The sequence below is a fragment of the Camelus dromedarius genome, chromosome 17, assembly GCF_036321535.1.
Source record: "Camelus dromedarius isolate mCamDro1 chromosome 17, mCamDro1.pat, whole genome shotgun sequence".
Classification (NCBI taxonomy): Eukaryota; Metazoa; Chordata; class Mammalia; order Artiodactyla; family Camelidae; genus Camelus; species Camelus dromedarius.
This window is the reverse complement of record NC_087452.1, coordinates 366,534-389,695: the sequence shown is the minus strand read 5'-3', so window position 1 is coordinate 389,695 and position 23,162 is coordinate 366,534. Positions and strand designations below refer to the sequence as shown.

Sequence of the window (23,162 nt, the reverse complement as noted above, 5' to 3'; positions counted from 1 at the left end):
CCGGGACCCTCCTTCCCCTGCCCGCCTGGCCCCGGCCAGCCCCGGCCACACGCACGCGCACACGAGCGGCTCCCTGCCTCTCCCTTCTGGCCCCCCGTGAACCTGCTGTCAGGGTCGCAGCGGGCACTGTGGTCGGAGCCAGGCTGGCCCCCGTCCTGTCCAGCGGGGCCGCTGGGCGGGGGCGTGGAGACGTGTGGGAGCGCCTCCACTCCAGCCCCTCTCCAGACAGCGCGGAGCCCCCGCCCACCTTCCGGGCCCACTTCCGCTCCCAGGAAGGGCCCGGGTCCCCGCGACCCCTCAGCCGACACCTGGGAGGGTGCCTCCCGCTGCCGCCGGCCGGCCGGCTAACTCACTTCTGCCTCCAGAGCGCGCCCGCTGAGGGCCCGCTTCCCGTCCGCCCAGCCGCGCACCTGAGCGCGCGCGCGCGCGCACACACACACGTGCACACGCACACGCATACGCACGCCTGACCACCCATGGGCGGCGGCGCCGCGCTCTTCCCCCGCCAGGTGCTGCAGCTGCAGAAGGGCTCGCCGGGAAAGCTGAAGGTGGTGGCCAGGTCCACGGAGGGTCCGGAGACGGTGGAGGGCGTCTACAACACGGTGAGTCCGGCCGCGTGGACGTGCAGCTGCGCCCGGAACGCGGCCTGGAGCAGAGGCCGGACGGCCTTGGCGCTGCTCCCGGGGAATCCGCGCTCCAAACGCGAGCAGCCAGGGCAGCCCAGCGGTTCTCACTCGCTGAGGACCTCTGGGCACCAGCGTTTCTTTTATGAACTAGTTTGTAGTTTTAACATAAACTGTACATGTATGTTTTGTATGCTCTTAAAACATGATTTCTTTGGGTTAAAACAGTAAACAATGTAAAGAGGGTCACCAACACCAAAAATATGTATGACAAAAACAAGACTAAGATCACCGCCTTTGAGACTTCGATCGGCGTCGCGTGGCCTCTGGGGTCCGCTGGGAGCCCGCGACGTGCCCGCAGCCGCCGGCCGTCCAGGCCCTCTTCCGTAGGGCGTCCGCGGCAGTTCCCGCGGTTCTCTGCAGACGTCGAAGCGCCCTCTGCTAGGGTTGCGTCTAGGCACTTACACATTTTTGTGTAGTTACAGAGGATGCTTTTTGAAAACATGTCTTTGTCTTTACCTGTGTGTTGCTGATACAGAAGTGCTGCTGATCTGTGTGGTTTGGTTGAGTGTTCGGTAACCTTGCTGACCTTGTATTTGATCATTTATCTTTAGATTATTTGGGGTCTTCTTTATACGTGTTCATGTTGTGTGTGAGAACGATGGTTTTGCCACCTTTCCCGTTTCCCCTTCTTTTTCTCACACAGGGGCACTCCCCTCGGCCTCCAGTCGGTGTGGAGAAGTGCAGAGCCGGGCGCTCCTGCCTGGTTCTCTGTCGGCAGGAAAGTTTTCAGTGCTCCAATGCCAGAAAGTAATACTTTCTGTAGGGTTTTGGTAGATATTCTTAAACAAGCTAAAGAAATTATTTTCTTTTAAAAATTTTTTTTCTTTTTTTGGGGTGGTGGTGATTAGGTTTATTTATTTGTTTGTTTATTGATTATTTAATGGAGGTACTGGGGATTGAACCCAGGACCTTGTTTATGCTAAGGGGATACCCTACCACTGAGCTATAACCTCCTCCCTAAGAAATCATTTTCTATTTCTTGTTTGCTAAGTATTTTTTGGTTATTTTGGGGTTTTGTTTGTTTGTCTATTAAAAGTCAAGAGTGGATGTTTAGCTGTAAGATTTCTTTTCTGTAGCTGTTAATGATGAAAAAAATTTCTTTAATCTGTTAGTGTGTTGACTTACATTAATTTTTTAATGTTCAGTCAACTTTGTATTCCTGGTATAAACCCAGCTTAATAATGCTTTATATATATATATATATATATATAGTTGGATTTGGTTATTTAGAATTTTTGCATCAACAGTCATAGAATTGTACTGGCTTATAGTTTTCCTTTCTTGTATTGAACTTTTCAGATTTTGGTGTCAGGGTTATTCTAACTCTTGAAAGAAGCTTGGAATATGTTCCTTCTTTTTCTAGTCTCTGGAAGCATTCGTGTCATGTTAGAATTAGTTCTTTGATAGAATTCACTGATGCAAACACCTGGGCCTAGAATGTTCTATGAAGATATATTCAATTTTCTTTAACAAAAAGAGGTTTGTCTGCATCTTCCTGATGACTACGTGTGTGTTTGGCCACGGAAATATTTCCCCTTTGAAGTGTCTGTTGGAGCATCCAGCCCGTCTTCGCTGGGTGTTGAGCTTGTGTCCCTCGCTGCGGGAGTGGTGCGTGTCGTGGGGCCATGCCTCTCAGGCGACGTGTGTGAACATTCCTCTCGGCGGGACTTGCCTGTTTACTTCCTGTGGTACTTCTGACGAGCAGTAGTTTTACAGTCTTTCTGAAGCTCGGTTTATTGGTCGATGCTGTCTGTGTGCTCCACCCAGAGGTCGGGGAGATGTTCTCCTGTGTTTTCTCCCTGAAGCTCCGTAGTTTATCTTCCGTGTCTCGGTCTGTAATTCACCTTGAACTAACTTGTTCGCAGTGTGCGGCGGGTGTTGGGACCTCTCTCTCCGTGTTCGTGTCCAGGCGCGTCTGTTGAAAGGACTCCCTTCCCCCACCGAATTGCTGGGGTGCCTTTGTTGAAATCTTGTAACCTTTAACCGTGGGTCTGTCTGTCCCTCTGACCCGGGACCAGCACCACCTCTTTTTGTCATTGAAGCTTTATGGTAAGTCTCAGACCAGGGTGGGTGGGATCTCCAACTTTGCGTGTAAATTTTGAAAACAGCTGCCAATTTCTAGAAAAGTAAAACCTGCTGGGATTGGGATTGGGATTGAGTTGCTGCTGTAGATGAATTTGGTAGAACTGGCGTTTAACAGTGTTGACTTTCCCAGTTCATGAACCTATCTCGTGTGTCTTTCCATTTATTTACAAGTGCTTTAGCTTCTCTCAGCCATGTTTTATGATTTTGCTCTGGAGGCCTTTCATGTATCTTGTGAAGTTTATCTCTAAGCATTTCATATTTTTAAGCTATTGTAAGCGGTATTTTAAAACTAATTTTCAATGGTTAGTTGGTAGTATGTAGAAATATAAGTGCTTTTTATATGTTGACAGTATTGGGGCTTCTTAGGGCTTATTCTGCGTGAAACCCAGTGTTGCTTCTTCTTTCCAGTCTGTGTGCTCTGTTTCTTCTCTTGCTTTGTCTAAGCCTCCAGAGCCGAGGTGAGTGGAATCCCAGAGAGTTCCATGTCGCCCAGTCCCTGGGTGGGAAACTCGCGTCACTGCTGGGGCCGAAGCTCGCGGGTTTTCGCAGATGCGTCTCCCGGGCTGGGGGGTGTTCTTTTGTTTGGAGTGTGCTGAGGGTGCTGCTAAAATCCTCAGAGGGGGTTCAGTTTTCTCAAGTGCTTTTTCCGCGTCTGTTGGAATGATTAGATGCTTTCTCCTTTGTTCTGTTAATATGATGAATTGCATTGGTTGGTTTTTGTGTGTTAAACCAGACTTGCGTTTTTGGGACACAGCACTTGGTCACCATCAGTTATCCTTTTTTTTCATGTTGCTCTGTTTTACCTGCTACCATTTCGTGAAGGAGCCTGCGTCTGTGTTTACAAGGAGGGTTGGCGCCTGACTTTCTTTCTTCTAACGCCCTGTTTGCTTGTGGCCGTGTCTTTGCTGGCCTCCTGCCCCTTCTCCCTCGTCCCGGGAGTCTGATACCTTTGGTGTCACTCCTTAAGTGCTCTGTAGACTTTACCAGTGATGCTGTCTGGGTCTGGAGGTAATTTGCGGGAAGCTGATAACCTGTGAGTTGAGCCTCTGTGATGAGCGAGGAGGCGCTGTTCTGCTAGGGCTGCCGCAGCCACGTGCGCTGGGCCTGCCACGTGCCTCTGAGATCACGGTGTCAGCAGGTGGTGTCTTCTGAGGCCTCTGTCCTGGCGTGCAGACGGCCACCTTCCCTGCATGCTCCTGCGACCACCACACAGTTAGTGCTGTGTGTCCCAGTCTCCTCTTCCTGTAAGGACACCAGTCAAACGATTGGGGCCACCCCAGCAGCCTTGTTGTGCCTTGACCGCCTCTGTAAAGGCCCCATCTCCAAGCACAGTCACATTCTGAGGTCCCAGGGGTTCAGACTTCAACATGTGAATTTGGGGAGGGGGCACAGTGCAGCCCATGACCTAGGGTTATTCAGAATTGTCCGTGTGTAAGTTCGGTAAATTGTGCCTTTCGAGGAATCTGTTTCATCTAAGCTGTCAGGTTTATTGGCATAGGGTGTCCTTAATGTTCTGTAATTATCCCTGGAATGCCTGGAGGGTCCCCGGTGATGCTCCCTGTTTCCTCCGTGATGCTGGTAACTTGTGCTCTTGGTCTCTCTAAGTCCAGGTTCTGCTGGCCATCGGTCGTGACTCCTGTACGAAGGGAATCGGGTTGGAGAAGATTGGTGTCAAAATCAATGAGAAGTAAGTACCCATGGCGTCGTCGCCCATCGCGGCACAAAGTAAAGCGCTTCTACAGACCACCTCTTGGAAGCCCCACTTAATCCCTGAGGTGCAGGAGTTTTACTGCTTTACGTCTATTTATAATAAGTGCCAGCTCTGTAGTCCAGGTTTGTCCTTAGTCCATGGGTAACTCTTCTTGTGTTCCTTAAATATCTGAGGCATTTTTTTACTAAAAAATGATTGTGGAAATATATTCACCTACTTTGCGTGAGGCAGCATGGTGTTTATGTCTATGAGCAGAGAAGCTGTAAGTGTGAGTCTGGGGAAGCCTGGAGGCACCACCAGCATCCAGAGTGTGTGCCTGGTTCCTCAGCCGCAGCCCAGAGCCCCCGGTCCTGTGGGGGGCGGGAGCTTCCTGGGCCTCCTCTGTGGAGCCAGTCTTCCTCCCGGAGTGGTGGTGTGTCCCAGCGTGCTGTCACAATGGATTTCTTCCTTCCAAAATCCGATAGGAATGGCAAAATTCCCGTGAACGACATGGAACAGACCAACGTGCCCTACGTTTACGCTGTCGGGGACGTCCTGGAGGGTAAGCCCCAGCTCACCCCCGTGGCCATGCAGGCGGGCAAGCTGCTGGCTCGAAGACTTTTTGGCGGCTGTTTAGAAAAGGTAAATTTCTCGCTGTTGTTTTTGAGATAATGTCTAAATCGCAGTTGCAACTTAAAGAAAATTAGTGGCGACGACACAGTGGGCTTGTTTTGCGAGGGAAGCTTTCTCCCATAAATCGTTTATAGTTACGAACTGTTTACTGATGGTTTAAATAAACATTTCGTGTGTATCTGTATATGCAAGATGTTGTGCCGAGTGACATGTAGGGGTTGCCAGGGGCTTCCCAGGCTGCAGGGATTGGAAAAGGTGTCCCAAGTGGGAGGTGACAGCCACCGAGCGAGAGGGGCCCCTGGCCCGGTCCAGCCCCTGGCCCTCGCCAGCTCGGCGTGTGAACTCAGCATGGCCATCCATGAAGCTGGTGGTGTGAGCAGGTGATTTCTGGCACCTCCTCTGCCCTCGTAGTCTCCGATCACAGATGTGAGGTGGGCCTTGTGGAAGGAGCAACAATTCAAAATTGAGGCCAAGGGCGTTTCTCACAAGAAGGCAACAAGAAAAGCACCTTTCTCTGCATGTGGGTTCTGTCTGGATGGGGGCGTCGTGGGGCTCGGGAGCATGTGGCCCTGCGCGGTATTAGCAGATGAGGGTGGTGGGGGAGGATGCCAGTGTCCCGTCCCACACAGAGAATGTCCCTCCTCGGTGCTCCGAGCAGCTGGGCTGTATGCAGGCAGAGCCGTTGGTGCAACAGAATACAGTTAGGCATGATGCTGGAAAATTCACCTGGTTCCAGATCATGAAAGATCTGTGGTGGCACAGGGAAGAGCCGGCGTGGCCTCTCCAGGCCGTGGGGCCTGCTGAAGACCGTCATTTCCCTCAGCAGCTTTTTATTTAGAAAGACGTCAGACCGCGGGGGGGAGTAGTCACAGTTACCTTCGGGCCTTCGCCGGCGCCTCCGTCTGCTCTCTCTCCGTTTCTGAGTGTGTGAATTACAACGCTTAGGCTGGTTTTTTGCTGAGCTTCTTGCAGTAAGTGGCAGAGGTCAGTGATGGATCCCCAGTGGACCAGGATGGCCACCCTCATGACCACAGCTGCACTTACGTGTTGAGAAGGTGAAGGTGGGCGCAGCGATGCTGGCCCCTCGGCGTCTGTGTCCCGGGTGTGCGTTTGAGTCACACAGCTCACCTGGCTCCTCGGCCGCCTGCGTCCCCTTCAGTCCGATGCAGCCCCTGCCTCTGTCCCCCGTTTGTCTGTTTGCTTTCTCTTTCACGACTGTGATTTTTGGTGGACCCAGGCCACTCTTCTAGTAGAGCATTGCGCATTCTGGGTTCCTCTGATGCTCTGCACGAGCCAGTCTGGTGGGCTGTTTTGGGCACATGCTCTTCGTAGGGGACATGTGTGATGCACGTCTCCGATGCAGGGGCCCCGCGAGGTCGTGCACCTGTGGCGCTGGTGGGTGGGGGTGACCAGGGCCGAGGCTCTGCTGGCCCTAGTGGGGCCCGGGGCTGTGGGTGGGCAGGGAGGATGCCCCAGCCCCAGGGCAGGAGCCTTTCGGGTGTGCAGAGGCACTGCAGTTGCCTGGGGTCCTCAGAAGTTCACCGTGGCGGCCGCGGCCGGAGGGATGGGAAGACAGAGCCACGTGTGTGGAGAGGGAGGTCAAGGGAGCAGGGCTGAAGGGGAGGCTGCGGGGGCGGAGGCACGGCCACGTTCAAGTGGGGGAGGCTGTGGAGAATGTGCTTTAGGTGAAAGGGGAAGTTGAGGAATTTCCTGTTGACTTTCCTCAGTTACTACGAAGCAGGAGACAGAGCACCTGCTGAGGGTGGGGGGTCCCTAGTAAGCCGTGGGGGGCGGGGTTGATGAGCAGACTGACGAGCGTCTGAGGCCTCAGAAAAGTCAAGGAGAACCACACAGCGGCAGCGCTGGGAAAGGAAACAAACGCTTGGCTGGGGCTGGGGTCTCACTGCTGCTCTGGGCCCGGCGCCTCGCCCGGGGGCTTCAGCACCTCGGGGATTCTCCCCTGGCCTCTGGGGCATATCCTGCAAAAGACAGACGGTCACCGACAGAGCTCACCTTTCAGACTTCTGGCCAGCTTCTTACTTTCTTTGAGTTGGAGGTCTCCCTGACCTAGTTGCCTGTACTCGTTGGCGGGGCTGGGGGACATGCATGCTGCGGGCAGGTGCCCTTTGAGGGGCTCTGGGAGCGGGCAGAACAGTGGCCTTCCCCTCTGGCTGTCCCTGCTGCCCGCCCTCCCCGGGACACCCCCTCCCCCGGGCGGGGACGCTCCCTGTGCTCACGCTCGCCTTCCCCGGCGAACGCCCGGTCTCCCACTGTGCAGTCTTCCCGCGTCGGCCTCTCGGTCCGTCTCAGGCTGTAGGGGCCCTAAGGGGTCTGGTTGTAGCCTCGGCCTTGTGAGATCCTGGCCCGTGGTGTGATAGTCCCCACATGCGTGGCCATCCCCCCGGTGGTCCGGGCCAGTCACCCCACCCAGGAGTGCTCACCCCCACAGGGGTGCGGTCACGTGACATGTGACAAGGCTGGGGTGGCCCAGTGTCCAGTGAACTGGCCTCCATCACTGGCCCGTGCGTAGCCCCTGCCCTGGAGCCAGGTCGCCGTGTGCTCAGTGTAACTGGGTCCCCTGAGAGGTGACGGGTGCTCACTGGACGGCAGCTGTGCTCTCTGTTCACACGTGTGCACATTGTGGATCTTCACTGTCAGAGCGTCTTGAGGTGCGAGACTGTGACCTGTTTGTCTTCCAGTGCGACTACGTGAACGTTCCGACCGTGGTGTTCACGCCGCTGGAGTACGGCTGCTGTGGGCTCTCCGAGGAGAGGGCCGCCCAGGAGTATCAGAGGGAGAATCTGGAAGTAAGAATGCTTTGTTTCAGTTTAAGAATTTCTCTCTAGTCAACGGTTAAGGCACTTTTTTTTTTTTTTGGTTGTTTTGCAAGTTACTGTAATGATTATACTGTAGGAAATTCTTTTCCTATTTCAGGAAAGTGGGAAATTTAATAACTTAGACCCTCTTTCTAGCAAACTAATAATAATTGTACAATTGGGGAAGAAGGCTGTACCCAGTGTGCATTAGGACTCCTGAGTCACAGGGACAGACGTCTACTTGGGCAGCTTCTGCAAGGAGGTTATGAGGTCTTTGGAGCCTGCAGGCCTGTCTCAGGCCTTAGGAAGGGGGCGAGCCAGCATTGGTGGCCATCTCCACGATCCCCCCTCCTGCCGTGCGTGTGTGTGTGTGTGTGTGTGCACACGCACTGTCCATTCTTCTGTTTCTGCAGAAACGGAAATGCACAGAGTGGCCAAAATACGGCCTTTCTGCTGCTCCCGGGTTTACCCCGTAGCACTGGTCTTTGGAGGGACTGATTGACGACCAACCGATTGAATTCCAAGTCTTGAGGGACTTCAGGTGGTCCGAGCTGGGTCAGCTGTCCACCTGCTCCGGTTTGGCAAGGCGGGAGCTGGACTCAGGCCTCGGGCACGTGGCTTCAGGAGGCCCCGTCCACGGGCCCCGGGAGGCTGGGCAGCTTCAGGGCTGCCGCCTGCTGGGGGCCGCGGGCTCTTCAGACTCCCAAAAGGATGGCTGCCCCTCCCCGTCTCCGCCCGCCCAGACATAAGTACCTCGTAAATACTTTCTTACACTGTGTTTTGGTGGGTGGTTTGAGTGGCTTTCTCCTGCGCCTTCTCCCCATGTAGGAGGGAGGGAGAAGTGAACAGGGTCAGAGGGTTGGGACCACTTGATGTTTTGAGGAAAAGAGAATTGAATTCTCAGTCCACTCCCTTTGTCGCTGGGAATCCCTTTAAACCACAGCAGATACACTCGAGTTAAACGGTCCGGTGACTTTTCTGAACTCTCGTCCACACCTCTGGTGCTGGGAACCACAATGATCACAACTTCATCACATCATGTTAGATGGTGTTTTCCAAGGGAAGTTTGCACTTTAGAGGACATTATTTGATCAGTGTATATAATTAACTCCTTTTTGCATTTGTGAACTTCTACTTGGGGCTCGGAAGAGTGACAGTAACAATTACGGATTTAACACTCAGCTCTAAAACTGTCTGAAATTAAGAAAAAGTAAACAGGCAGGCAGGTGAGAGGGAGGATGGAGAAGGCCGTGCCAGGTGCAGGGCGCCTCCCAGGAAAATTTCCCGCGTCTGTGCAGTGACTTTAAGGTCTCTTTCCTGCCGCTCACTGCACATCAGCTCACCTGGTCTATACACCTATTTATTTTTTGCATTTTACAGGACCGAAAATTTGATCTATTGGAATTTTTATAATGTTGCCATTACAAAGAGATTTGAGGACGCTTCTCATAAATACACATATAATACCGTTTAAAGTGAAGATATTAGGGAGAAGAGAAAGTGAGGGTAGAAGTACTAAGACGGAGCAAGAAGGAAGGTTAACCTGGCCACAGAATTCATGCCGTCAGGCCTGCGGGCTTGCTTTAGGGTTAAGCTGAGAATGTCACTCTGAGTTTCCTGCTGCCTGCCTTGAGGAGGGAGAGTTGAGAGCCTTTCCTTCAAGTTCCTTAAAAGGGGCACTGAGATTTGGTGAATCATACCCTTAAGATTCCTGCCTAGTAGATGCAGTAGTGGGTCTTCTAGAACTGTTTCTTATTAGACCCAGAAGAGCAGCCGCTGGCATGACGCCCAAGTCAGCGTGAGAGAAAGTATGTCCCTGATGTTGGACGCCAGCTGTACCTCAGTTGGGGGGGGGGGTGGGAGGAGAAAGGTTCCCGAAGGCTCCAGGATAGGGCTGTGCTAACGTGTGGCTCCCTGGTGCCCTGACTTAGCGCAGAACTGTGTAGTAAAATCAAGGTTTTAACCTGTTTAATATGAACTTCTCTGAGAATCCAATGACAAGTTTGGTTTCCAGAAAGAAACCCTAAATGTGCTTCTAGACCTGAGAGCACCCTGAGCTCTTCCCTGTTGGTCTCCATCAGCAGTCAGGCCTCCGGGCAGTCCCGTCAGGGTTGCCGCCAGGCTGTGTCTCATGTGAACCCATTTATGCCTGTTTCCCCCTCCCTCCCCGCCCGCTCAGCCGCCATCACCTCCTGCCGATGCCCTGCTACCTCCTGCCTCCTGGTCACTCTCCACCCAGTCCAGTCTGCTCATCACATATTAGCCAGAGACTCTTTTAAAAGTAAAAACCAGTGCGGTCTCCCCACCTCAAACCCTGTAATGAGGTCCCAGTGCTCAGACACACAGTCTAGCTCCTCGCTGTTTGCAGTACGAGGCCCATGGAGGGAGGCTGCCCTCACCGCTCAGAGGTCCAGCACTCTGGTCTGTTGTTCCAAAAGCTCACCGGCTCTCCCTGCGCAGTCTCTGGGCTTCTAGCTTCCTGTGCTTGTGACTGGGATGCGAGCAGAAGGTGAGGTTACTCACACACCTGCCAGCACGAGGGGAGGCGTTACCCAAAGGGCAGAGAAAAAGGAGTAGACTGCTGTTCTCAAAGGCAGTCGTTCCGCCCCTGACACCGCCACTCAGGAGGGAGGCAGAGAGGGAAGGAGATGCCACGGTGGCCTGAGTGAAGAAGCCCAGACGTTTTACACTCCTAGCAGCAATGGTAAGGGCTCCAGTCCCCCCACGTCTTGGCCGACACGTGTTCTTGTCTGTGTATTTTGATGACAGCCGTGCTGTGGGTTGGATGGCGACTCTCAGAAAGATATGTCCGCAGCCCACTTGCAGGACCTGTGGCCGTGACCTTGTCTGAGGGGGAGAAAGGTATCTGCAGGTGGAATTGAGAGTCTTGAGGTCATCCTGTGTGTTCTCGGTGGGCCCCAAATCCAGTGACAGGTGTCCTCGTAAGAGATGGAAGAGGGGAGGCCAGTGAGGACAGAAGCAGAGACTGGGCTCACGCTGCCAAAAGCCAGGGGACGCTGGAGACGCCAGAAGCCGGAGGGGGCGGGAAGGTTTTCCTTTTAGGGCCTTAGAAAGGGGTCTGGCTGTGTGACAATCTGATTTCAGATTTCTGTCCTCCAGAACTGTAAGGATGTAAATTTCTTCCGCTTTAAGCCACGTGTGTGGTAAGCTGTTTGAATGGGAAGCTGTTGCGCCGGCCCCGAGGCATCTCGTGAAGGTTTGGTCTGCATCTCCCTGTGACCAGTGGTGTGGAGACCTTTTCCTGTGCTCTCTGGCCTTTGTGTCTTCTTGGGAGAATTGTCCGTTCGGATCCTCTGCCCTGCTAAAAGCTGGGTTACTTGGGCTTTTCATTGTTGAGCTGGAAGAGTTCTTCAGGTGTTCTCTGCACAAGTCCTTCACGAGAGACACGATTTGTAAAACTTGCACCCTTTCTGGCGTGCTCGTTCACTTCCTTGATGGTGCCCTTTGAAGCACAAACATCTGTCACTTTGACGAGGGCCAGTTTGTCTTTTTTTCCCCTATTATCTTTTGTCTTTTGGTATCACTTGTAATAAATCATTGCCTAACCCAAGGTTGCGGAGATTTACGCCGTGTTGTCTTCTAAGAGTTCCAGAGTGTTTAGCTGTTACGTGTGGGTCTGTGATCCATTCTGCATTACACGGTGTGGGGTGGGGCTCCAGCTTCATCCTTTCGCATGTGGGCGTCCATTTTTCTGTGAAGAGCTTCAACCTAGTGAAGGAAACGCTGGCATTAATCTAATGATGAATTTAACTATAATGGGGGTGGGGAGGGGCCAGGGAGGAAAGTTAAATCCTCCTCCCCAGCAAGCAGAGCCGGAAGAGGAGGTGATGTGGCGCGGGGCGGCTGTTCTTCACAGCTTAGCTTTGAAATGTTGCCTCTGATTATTGTGTGTAATCTGATCAAAGAGTGAAAACTTGTGGAAAGGACGAGTGGTTGTCAGGAGACCAGCGCTGTGGATGCTAAGAAGGGTCACAGAGCTGCGGCGACTAACAGGGTGCTGCAGGCCACACAGGGGGACAGAAAGATTGGGGGCAAACTCCAAATCCGGGTTGATGCAGATGCTGAGAAGATTAGTGTGTGACAAAGGTGGTATTTCAAGTCGAAAGGAAAAGACGTTCATTTGAGGGTGCTTGTTGTCTTCGTATCATGCGGAGCCTGTCAGGGTGTGGTTCCCGGAGACCCTGACCTCGGCCTCTCTGTTCCAGGTCTACCACACTTTGTTCTGGCCGCTCGAGTGGACGGTGGCCTGCAGAGACAACAATGCTTGTTACGCAAAGATCATCTGCAATAAATTCGACAACGTACGTCACACGGTTGGAAGTAGAAATGCTGTAATTTTAAAATGTTGCTTTTATTCCAGTATTTGGGTTTGTATAATCTCTTTAAAGATGGCTCTCAGGGCCAGGCAGAAATCTCTCAAACTCACCCAGGCACTGCGCTCACGGAGGTTGAACACGTCACAGGCTGTCACTGAGGCTGACCTTCTCAAAATCATCAGAACACATGTCTTCCCAGAGCTGGCTGGCTTGTCAGCTTAGAACGGCAGGACCTGTGAAAATCTGGGTCACCAGTGATAAAATGTAAGGCCTGTGTCGTGTGCACTTGGAAATACGGACACACCTCAAAGATCCCATGGGTTTGGTCCAGACCACGGCAGTACAGCAACTGTCGAGTGAAGTGAGTCGCAGAATGTTTTGGTTTCCCAGAGCACATAAGAGTTATGTTTGCACTAGACTGTAACCTGTTAAGTGTGCAATTGCATTATGTCCAAAAGAACAATGTACATACCTTAATTTAAAAACACTGTATTGCCAAAAAAGTGCCAACCATCATCTGCGCCTTCGGCGAGTCACAATCCTCTTGCTGGCAGAGGGTCGCGCTCCGATGCTGGTGGCGGCTGGCTGGTCGGGTGGAGGTGGCCGAAGGGAGGGGCAGCTGGGACAGCTTCTTAAAACAAGACAGCGGTGAAGCCTGCTGCATCGGTGGGCTCTTCCTTTCAGGAGCAGCGTCCACGTAGCCCACAATGCTGTTTGGCTGCATTTTACCCAGAGGACGTCTTTCACAATTGGAGTCCGTCATCTCAGACCCTGCCCCTGCTTTCCCAGCCAAGGCCGCGCGGCGTCCCAAGCCTGGGGTGTCGCGTCAGCCGTCTCCGCGGCGTCTTGGCTGGGAGGAGGCTCCCTGGCGGGGGACCGCGCTCTGCTCGCCCACAGGCAGCAGCCCCGCCGCCTCCAGGCTTCCCCCTGCGGCTGCGGCAGTCCAGCCACACCTGCAGCCCCCATGCCTCACTCTGGTTTTCTTGCTTTTCTGTCACGTCTGCGGTGACTCCCTCCACTGAAGCCGTGAACCCCTCAAGTCATCCAGGGGGGTTGGAAGCAACTTCTTCCAAGCTCCTGTCACGGGCGATATTTTGACCTCTCCCCCAGAATCACAGCTGTTCTTACTGGCATCGAGAATGGGGGCTCCTTCCCGGAGGGTTTTCAGCTGGCTTTGCCCAGATCCGTCAGAGGAATCCCATCTGTGGAAGCTAGAGGCTGACCAGATGTCTTTCTTAAGTAGTAAAAGTTGAAAGTCGAAAACCCTCCAAGGTCCGTGGGCTGCAGAAAGGACGCGGTGTCACGGCCTCAAAAACAACGTGAACCTCGTCGTCCGTCTCCCTCAGCGCCCGGGTGACCGGCGTTTGGTCAGCGAGCAGTGAAACTCCAAAAGGCATGCTTTTTCTGGGCAGTAGCTCTCCACGGTGGGCTGAAAATCCTCAGTAAACCATGCTGTAAACAGGCGCTGTCATCCGGGCTTTGTCGTTCTGCTTACAGAGCACGGGGGGGAGGGGGGGTTAGATTTAACACAATTCTTTAGAGTCCTAGGACTTTGGGAGTGGCAGGAGAGCAGCAGCTCCACCTGGGAGTCGCCAGCTGCCTCAGCCCCGAGCAGCCTGTGCTTGGAGGCTCGGAGGCCAGGCACTGGCTTCTCCTCTTAGCCGTGAACGTCCTCGACGGCACCTCCTTGCACCAGGAGGCTGTGTCGTCCACACTGGAAATCACTAGTGATCTTTGCTGCGTCTCCTGGGGAACTTCTCACATCTTCTCCACCAGCACCTGCGCCTTCACCTGCGCTGATGTTCCGGAGAAGCTTCTTTCCTTAAACCTCATGAACCAACCTCTGCTACCTTCAGACTCTCCTGCTGTAGCTTCCCCACCTCTCAGCCGTCAGAGCTGCAGGAGGGTGGGGCCTGGCGCTGGGTTAGACTCTGGCTGGAGGGAGTGCGGAGGCTGGTCGGACCTTCCGTCCAGACCACTCAGACTTTCTCCACATCAGCAATAAGGCTGTTTCACTTTCTCATCATTCCTGTGCTCACTTGAGGTGAACCTCTGGGGGACCTCCACCGGCCACTCCCTGATCTCTGTTGAGCGGTGTCAGAGGCCATGCCGCCCCAGGAGAGCTGCTGCCCTGGGACTTACAGTTAGCCCAGCGCTGGACTTCCATTCGGATGGTTGTGTTGTTGTTTCACAGTGTCTCAGCATAATTCCAAGGTTACATCACACTAATGAACTCCGTGCAGTGGGTAAATTGCCTGTTGTAGTAAATTTGAGTGCAGATTAACTCAGAATGTGCGTTTGCTGGCTCATTGAACAGTCTTACAGTGGCTCGGGTTCATAGTAATGTTCTCTGCTCAGCTCGACATTAGCGTAGCTTTTCTGTGGGAGATGCTGTAAATTTCGACTGCAAACTTTGATGACTGGGTTCCTGTTCAGACCATTAACCTGCCGGGTTTCCCTTCGAAAGGAGCGGGTGGTCGGATTTCACATCCTTGGACCGAATGCTGGTGAGATCACCCAGGGATTCGCGGCCGCGATGAAATGTGGGCTCACAAAACGGCTGCTGGATGACACCGTTGGAATCCACCCCACGTGCGCTGAGGTACGGAGACAGGAGTCCTTAAACCTAACTTCAGCTGGTGTGTTTTGAGACGCTGTTCTGAATACGTTGTCTGCCTTCTGTGTTAGCCCCGGCTCTGTAGGTGATGCTGACCTGCGTTCTTTTTTAAAAAAAAATAATTTTTAATTAAGTTTAATTATATTTTTATTTATTTTATCTTGAAGGTAATTAGGTATGTTCATTTATTTTCAGTGGAGGTACCAGGGATTGAACCCAGGACCTCGTGCATGCTAGGCACACACTCTACCCCTGAGCTACACCCTCCCCCCGGAACGTGTTTCCTTAAAGCCGCATGAAGTGTCGCCAGCTAAGTATAAATTGTCTTGCTCTCTCCTTGGGAACAGGTGTTCACGACCTTGGAGATAACGAAGTCGTCGGGACTGGACATCATGCAGAAGGGCTGCTGAGGCTAAGCCGCCGCCCTCGGTCTCCTTGTCCTGCTCCCGCTGGCGGCTGGGCGGCCTGGTGGCCGGGCGCCCGGGGTGATCGCGGGCAGGGAGACGGGTGGTGGGTCCCCCACAGAGCCCAGCTGACCGGAGGGCAGCCACACTGCCTCCTTGACGTCTCAGCTCGAAGCCCCTGCGGTGAGCCGAGGCCGACCTCTTCTCCGTCAGCTTGCCCGGAAGACCTGGCCCCCGCGGGACTCTTCCCACTGACGTTCCAGGTTCCTAGTGTTTATCCTCTTGCTCCGTTGGTTCTGTGGGAAATTGTCTCAGTCAGGAGCAGACAGTAAAGCGGGCATCCTCACCGTCGGGGCCTGGACGCCCCCCAACAGGGGCTGCGGGGTGGTGGGTGCGCTGGGCACACTGGCTGCCGTGCGGGCGCTGACTCCTCCCGGCTTGCGTCTCCCCCTCAGACCCCGCCTCCCGCTCACCTGGTTGCCGTGGTGACACAGCCCTGGACTGAGCAGGATATCCCACATCAGAGACAGATGCTTGAATTTCTGCTCATGTTGATCTCAAGAGGAACATTAAACAGTTTTCAATACAGTATTATGTGAAATCTAAATTCGGACTATTTAAAACAATTCAGTTCACAACTGATTTACTTACGATCAGGTTCAGTAAATGACCAGGTGATGTTGGGAATTCCGTTTAAATTCGCATACCTGTTAGCATCTGCAAGGCCTTTGAGGTGGGAGGCCTGCCTGGGATCCCTTTGGGAAGCCCATTTCCATGAGGAGCAGACCTCACAGCATCGAGTTGAGGCTTCTGGACGGTAATGCTCCCCTGAGCCCACGCCGCCCACTAGCCCCCGGCTCTGTGGTCAGAATTTCTTGGCATACATTTTAAACGAGCACGGAGGCCAGTAAACAGCTAGGGAGCTCCCTCTGTGGGCGGGATGTTTCGCTGCCCTTGTGGGGACAGGCAGAGGAACCGGCAGAGTGGGGTCAGACGCCCAAAATAACGGACGCAGAATCTGGTTCCTGGGTCGCCTTTTGTTGGGGAGGGAAGAGCTCAGGGTGCAGTCGCTGTGGAACTGAGGACGTGGTGACTCCCGGGATGTGGGCGGCGGGGAGGTAATGGAGCAGAGTTAACGGAAGCGGCTGTATTTGGGCTAAATCGTGAGGGATGAATAGGATTTTAAAGATTAGAAGCAACGTGGAGACGGCTCTGGGGGATGCTTTCAACACTTCAACAGAAATACAAGATAAAATCATTTTTTTACAGGAAGTTTTGTTACTGTATCGCCGAGCAACACACACACACACACAAACACACACAGGAAGTTTTGTTACTGTATCGCCGAGCAACACACACACACACACACAAACACACACAGAAAGTTTTGTTACTGTATCGCCGAGCAACACACACACACAAGCACACACACACGTCTCCAGAACCCAGATGACGTGAACCAGGGACCCTGGCTGTCCTGATGCTGCTTTGTACCAAGCATGGGGTGGGAAAGCTGAACACAACAGCCGAGCCAGGCGAAGGCAATGGAGGTCTGTTGACCAGTCCAGCCCTGCGGACCCCACTATGGTGGGGAGTCCCGCCCCACCGGTGACAGAAGCACAGGCAGGAGGGATGGCACGTCATCTCTAGGATTAGGTCGTACAAGGACTGCAACTTAAGTTTTGGCCGCTCACGTGCACTCTCCCCAGGTCACTGGCTCTGGGAGAGGGCAGCTGCCATGCCATGGGGAGGCCCAGATGGCGAGGAACCGAAATCTCTGTCCAACAGCAGGAAACTCGGGCTGCTGGCATCTGTGCGGACAGGCCGGGAAGAGAAGCTTCTCCAGGAGCCTCCTTGCCCCCTCACCCCTGGCCAGCAGCCTGCCTGCACGCCCTTAGAGACTTTGGGCCACAACAGTCCACTTGGGCCACTCCGAGTTCTGACCCTCAGAAACTGTGAGATACTTACTTTTCAGGCCACTAAGTTTGGGGGTGATTTTTCCACTGATAGATAATATGTTCACCAAGGAAAATTAAAACTAGTACAGATTCGATCAGATAACTGAAAGGTCCGAGAGACTCTTCCCTAGGGCTGACGAAATAAACCCCTGCAGAGCTGGGATTTCAGCCAGAAGGCACTGGAGCTCAGGCTAGGCCTGAACTGTCTCATCCTCGTAGATACGGGGAGACCCAGGGGTCTCAGTAGGGGGCCTCTGGGTCAGTGTCTCGAGCTGTGGCCGTCCTGGGTCCCCGCTATGCCCCCTTGGAGTGTCTGCGGTGGTCACAGCTTACGAGGGTTACTCAGAAACCCCTGTCTCGCTGAGCTGAGCTTATTAAACGCTGCAAGGCAGGGCCTGGGCCAGGCCTCAGCACCAGCTCAGGGGGAGTCAGGTGCTGCGGGACTCGGACTGGGGTCTGTCAGGGCAGCTAGATGGCAGAGGTGAGTGAGTCTGGGCAGCTGTTGGAATGTGTCAGGCTGGTGGCTGGGGAGCGTCGGAGGTCCCCAGAATCTGGGATGTCGGAGGCCACGCTGGGCTCCTGTACTGGGATTGTCTCTCGGAATGTGGAAGTCTGATTGTGCTCGTGGTAGAATGGTTCCAGGCTCGATGATTTGTGCTGTGCCTGCTTAGAGCATTTTGTATATTTGTACTGGTCCAGTTCTTCAAGGGGTGTCTGTTTTACTTCCCGGTGGAGAACTGCCCGTGTCGAGGCCAGGAGCGCAGGGACCTGCTCAGAATTCACTGCGCGAGATCATCAGGTGCCCATGTGGCCTGCGCTCCCACCTGCTGGAATAACGGAACTGATGCAGCGTCCCTCCGTAAACAAACTGGGGAAGCGGGAAATGACTGCCCTCGGACTGTGCGGGGCTTGGTCCCCAGGGGAAGGAGGATGTGAGGTGACCCCTGCAGTCGCCCCAACTTTCTGCATCAAAGTGGTTTTCAGACAACAAGCATGAGGGAGGAACAAACAGCCTGGCATCTAGCTGAATTGAGGTGCAGATTGGATGTTGGGGAGAGGGAGGCAGTCAGACACTGTTGGGGAGACATAGGTGGAGGGGGCTTTGCAGGAAAAGGCCCCTGAAACCTGCAGCAGACCCCCTTGAGTTGGCTGCAGACTCCACCACACATCCTCACAGTAAAATCCTAGAATGTCAGGCAACAGTGACAAGGAGTTACAAGCTGAACACTTGGTCTCAGAAGGTGAGGAGAAATCCTGACTCTGACCACAGGGGGACCCTCAGTAAAGCCCCCGGACCTGAGTGGAAGCCCTGTAAGGAGTCATGCTCTCGTGATAGGGTTGGACCACCCCTGGAGGCAAGTCTGCTTTGGACTCGCACTAATAACAGAGTTTGAAATAGGCCTTAATGGGGCCAAGGTGACCCAGAAGTCCCAGCTGCGAAAGACATCAGAACCGTGCTGGTCAGCCTGGTAGCCGAGGTCAGGGCAGTGCAGCGGAGCAAGCAGTGAAAAGCAAACAGCGGAAGGGAAGATGTGACCTGTCTTTATTTGCAAATAACGTGATTGTGTACCCAGAAAATCCTGAGAAATCAACCAAAAAACAAAACGAAGAAAAGACAATAACTACTAGAACTTCTAAGTGAACTTAGGAAGTCAAAGAATACAAAATCAACATACAAATATCCACTGAAAGATGAAGAGATAAATTGCAGTGTATTCATAAAATACTGTTCAACAGTGAAAATGAACTGCTGACATACAATGGCATGGATAAATCTCAAGACCATTTGGCTGAACAAAAGCTGGGTGAAAAACACACACTATTGTGTATAAAATTCTAGAAAAGAGCAACGTAGTTGACAGTGACAAAAAGCAGCTCAGGGGTTTCCTGGGGCTGAGGGTTGGTTATGGGGAAGGTACACAGGACTTCTTGGAGGAACAGAAAGTTCCAGATCTTGTTTGTGGTGTGCCTAGATGGTTGCACGATTTGTTAGTTCATCAATGAGCCGCAAGTCAAGATGAATACTTGAATGGGTGCATTTTATTATAGGTAAATTATACTTCAGAATCAACTTTTTTCAATAAATGAAACATTTATTAAAGGGTAGGTGCTGACTGGGTGAGATGATGTGTGTCGAAAGAGGAACTGAGGGGGTCTCGAATGTTCCCAGCTGATGTGGCTGAGAAGAGGGGACTGAAGAGCGGTGCAATGCAGGTAGAGGGGTGAGTCTAGTCGTGCATGTGGGCATGTGTGCATGCATGTGTGCACATATACATGTGTGCATGTGTGTGTGCATATGCATATGCACATCTTGGGTTGGCATCTGTGATAACGGTCTCAGAATTTGCGCATAGGTAGACTGGTAATTTTATGAAGGCCGTTAATTAATGGACAGTGTGTGCCCTCAGCACTGACAGACCGCCCTGGGGGTCAGCTCCTCACTGCAGGGTGGTGGGCCGCCAGGAACCGCGGCTAGGAAGAGAGGTGCAGGGTTAGCGCCCCGCTCCACTGGCAGCTCCGTTTCTGCTCTTTGCACCACCCGCTTTGTACTCCCGTGGGTTGAACCAGGTCACCTGTACCCAGGTCACCCACATTTCTTTCCTTCCACTTCCCCCCAAAAGCAAAGAAGAGACATGATTGTCACAGTTTGAGAAACAGTAAACTTGGTTTCACTTCTTTATTGTGGCTTTTCCCGGAGGAAGCTTCCACCTCAGGGGGATGCAGGATGGGAGCTGGTACTGTTTGCGGGGTGATGTAAGCCCTGGGTGAAATCATTGCAGGATGTTGCCAATGCTCTGTGGTCCGGGTGGGCCTTGTAAGTAGAAGCCCTCAGCGTACCCACTCATAGCAGACGTGCTGTGACTGTTACTCCAGATTGCCTTCTGAAAACACGGTTTCCTCCTGTGTTTCCTCTGTGTGATATTAGTGACCACAGACACCGTATCACAGATGCCAGCTCAAGATGTGCACATACGTGGTCCCTGCCCTCCGAGTGCGTACAGTTGAGAGGGCATGCCAGGTGCAGATAAACAGTTGACTACAAAATTTGCCATCGACATGGAAGGGAAAAAATGTTGAATTCTGCATAAGCCAGAGTTACAGATTCATATGCTGATGTAACGGAGCCATCTCAGTCACACTCAGATAGCAGACGAGGAAACCATGTCCACGGGGGGGAGGGTGATGTGTGGAGCCAGTTTCACACCTGAGCCTCTTGACTTCAAGTGTCTTCTTTCTCTGCCGCGTCAAAGCAGCAGGAGAGGATGCTAATGCATCCGAGCATTAGGGCTCCGTAAGTGTTTACTGTGATCAGGATGTTTTAGCCTCTTTTGGAGGAAGGGGCATAATTTGTCTGCTGTCTTCCACCCCATTAAAACTGCCACAAAAAGTGGATACAAGTTTGAGAGATGTATACCCTTACAGGCAGAAAATTTCTCTACTGATGGAAACTGTAGCATCTCAGAGGGATCAGACACCATTCTGCGGGTTTCCGAGCAGTTCAAGTGAAGCCTTCAGCCGCCGTGAGAACCCAGGACCGGCTTTTGTCCCACCGGGATGAATGTTGGGTGGGACACGCGGCTCATCAGGAACTCGGGCTTTGCCTCATCTGCTCCTCAGCCACCTCGTGCCCCTCCAGGAGCTCCGTGGCCTCTGGCTGCTCTCCCGCTGCTGTCAGCCTGGCTCTCGGGGCCGCCTGTCCAGTCTCCCCCTGGGGAGGGCCACACGTCCCCACACGAGGCTTGGACCCATATTTACATATTTTGATTTCTAGAAAGTTAGAACATTTTCCATTTGTGTTGCAGGTGACAAAACCAACTCAGTTTGATCTGTCTTGAGCACTTTTTTTTTTTTCAGCATTTCTCACAGGTCTGCTAGAGACTAATTACCTCAACTTTTATCTACCTGAAAATGTCTTTATTTCAGTTTCATTTCTGAAGGGTGTTTTGGGCAGAGAAGTCTGCTTTGACATCCTTCCCCTCAGCACTTTAAGGAGCTCTTCCCGTCGTCTCGCTTTCGTCTTTACTGATGGGACGTCAGCTGTCACCCTTACTGTTTTCCCTGTGGATAATGTACCCTTTTGCCCTCTTTGACCACCTTTAAGATTTTTTATTGAATTTTCAGCTGTTTGGCTCTAATGTGCCTGTGTATGCTTTTGTTTGTGTTTATCCTGTTTGGGCTCTACTGAACTTCAGATATGTGGGTTGGTATCTTACACCAGTTTTGGAAAATTCTCAGCCGTAATTTCCTCTAACGTTTCTTCTACCCATTCTCTTTCCTCCTCTTCTAGAATTCCAATTACGAGTGCATTTAGACTTTTTATTGTCCTAATATCGCAGACTCTGAGTTATCTTTCTCCCTATAATTCAGTTTGGATGCTGTCTCGTCTTCTGGTCACTGATTCTTTCTCTGCTGTGTCCAATCTACTGATAAACCCATGAATAGATCCTTAGTTTATGGAGTTGGACTTTTCCAGTTTCCGTAGGTTCTTGTTCATATTTTCATCTCTCTGCTCAAATTCCCCATCTGTTCTCACATAGAATCCACCTTTTCCTTTAGACCATTTAACACATTTACATAGTTTTAAGGCCTCTACTTCCAATACCTGAGCCATCTCTGTGTCTGCCTTCATTGAATTTTATGTCTTGTTTCTCATAGAGACTGGATTTGGTAGCAGAATCTCAGCCCTTTATTTGGTGGCCGTGTGTCCATGGCTGTTCAACTCCTTTTCCGGTCCTGGCCTGCCCTTCTGAGGAAGGCAGGCGGTAAGAGTCACTGGCAAGCACGAGTGCTGGGCCTGGAGCCATACTCCCAGGTGTTACGCTGCGGTGGACAGAGGTAACCTGATGACCTCTGTTGGCTTACCTGGTGGAGGGGCACACAACCTGCATTTCCTCATCATGGCCAAGCAAGAATGGATCCCACTCGTCAGAATGTTTTAAGGTGAAACCCTGAGAAAGTTCCTGTTCAAATCAACAGTAACAGTGGAGCTGGTATCTACTGAGCTCTTCGCCAGACACTGTATGTTCATCTCCTTCGACTTCCCCACAACTCTGCTAAGTGGGCACCATGTTTATTGTCCCCGTGAGACACGCTAGGCAGACGCAGATTCCAAAAACTTGCTCAGGGCTTAGAGGTGTAAGTGGTGAAAAAGATTTGAAGCTGGGTGGTCTGTCTTCTAATCCCCACCCTTCCAACCTTTGACCAAGGACTCTCCCCACTTAGCTCTGGCCCCTGGTTTGAGGGAGGGCAGATGCCACTGCTAAAGGGAGTGGGGAAGGATGAAAAGGAGGAGGGTTCCGGGTGGTTCCCAGAGCTGCAGTGGCAGGTCTGGCCTGAGAAGGGCCAGGGTGGAGGGACAGAGCCCTCTGCAGGCACCTTCTGCCCAGTCAGTCCCTTCTCTTGTAAAGGCGACATGTATGGCTCCTGTTGGGATTATGGGAAAAGAGCTCAGAGAAGCAGGGTGAAAATAGACTTAGTACCTAGGGCTGGGGGTCTTTCTGCCGCTCATCCTGCAGAATTCTGCAGCCTCACGCCCTGAGGCTGTAAGAAGTAGGAATACTGGTAATGATAACTACAAAGGTGAATATTAAAGCCAGTATGATTGTGTTTATGTTCTGTAACTTCTCTTCCTTTTTGTATGAATTAAAAAGCAAGTGCATAAAACAGTAATTATGAATCTGTGTTAATGGATGCACAGTATGTGAAGATGTAATGTATGACAATAACAGTATAAAGGGGGTGGACAAAGACACATGGGAGCAGAGTGCTTGTGTACAATTTGAACTAAGTTGCTGTTGTTCACATTAAGTTGTTATAAGTGTATCTCCAAGATAACTGCTAAATGAGTAACTAAAAATATACAGAAAAGGACAAAGGGGAATCAGAATTGTATACTACGAAAAAACAACTAAATACAAAAACAAGGCAGTAGTGGA

General features: G+C 52.3%; 1 protein-coding gene across 4 annotated transcripts in view; it reads left to right on the top strand.

Moving 5' to 3' along the window:
* TXNRD3 (thioredoxin reductase 3) overlaps positions 1-22,896 on the top strand; it is a 38,674-nt gene extending 15,778 nt beyond the window's left edge. For 2 of the 4 annotated variants that reach the window (XM_031471093.2, XM_064496152.1), the window contains exons 10-16: positions 510-602; positions 4,382-4,458; positions 4,947-5,103; positions 7,794-7,901; positions 12,137-12,232; positions 14,715-14,849; positions 15,212-16,534. In XM_031471093.2, the coding sequence (XP_031326953.2) occupies positions 510-602; positions 4,382-4,458; positions 4,947-5,103; positions 7,794-7,901; positions 12,137-12,232; positions 14,715-14,849; positions 15,212-15,274 (729 nt within the window). In that variant the 3' untranslated portion in view covers positions 15,275-16,534. Of the gene's footprint in view, positions 1-509; positions 603-4,381; positions 4,459-4,946; positions 5,104-7,793; positions 7,902-12,136; positions 12,233-14,714; positions 14,850-15,211; positions 16,535-21,882 lie in introns of those variants that run through there. The other 2 variants (XR_010384732.1, XR_010384731.1) reach the window with 2 other exon arrangements.
* The last annotated feature ends 266 nt before the right edge of the window (positions 22,897-23,162 follow it).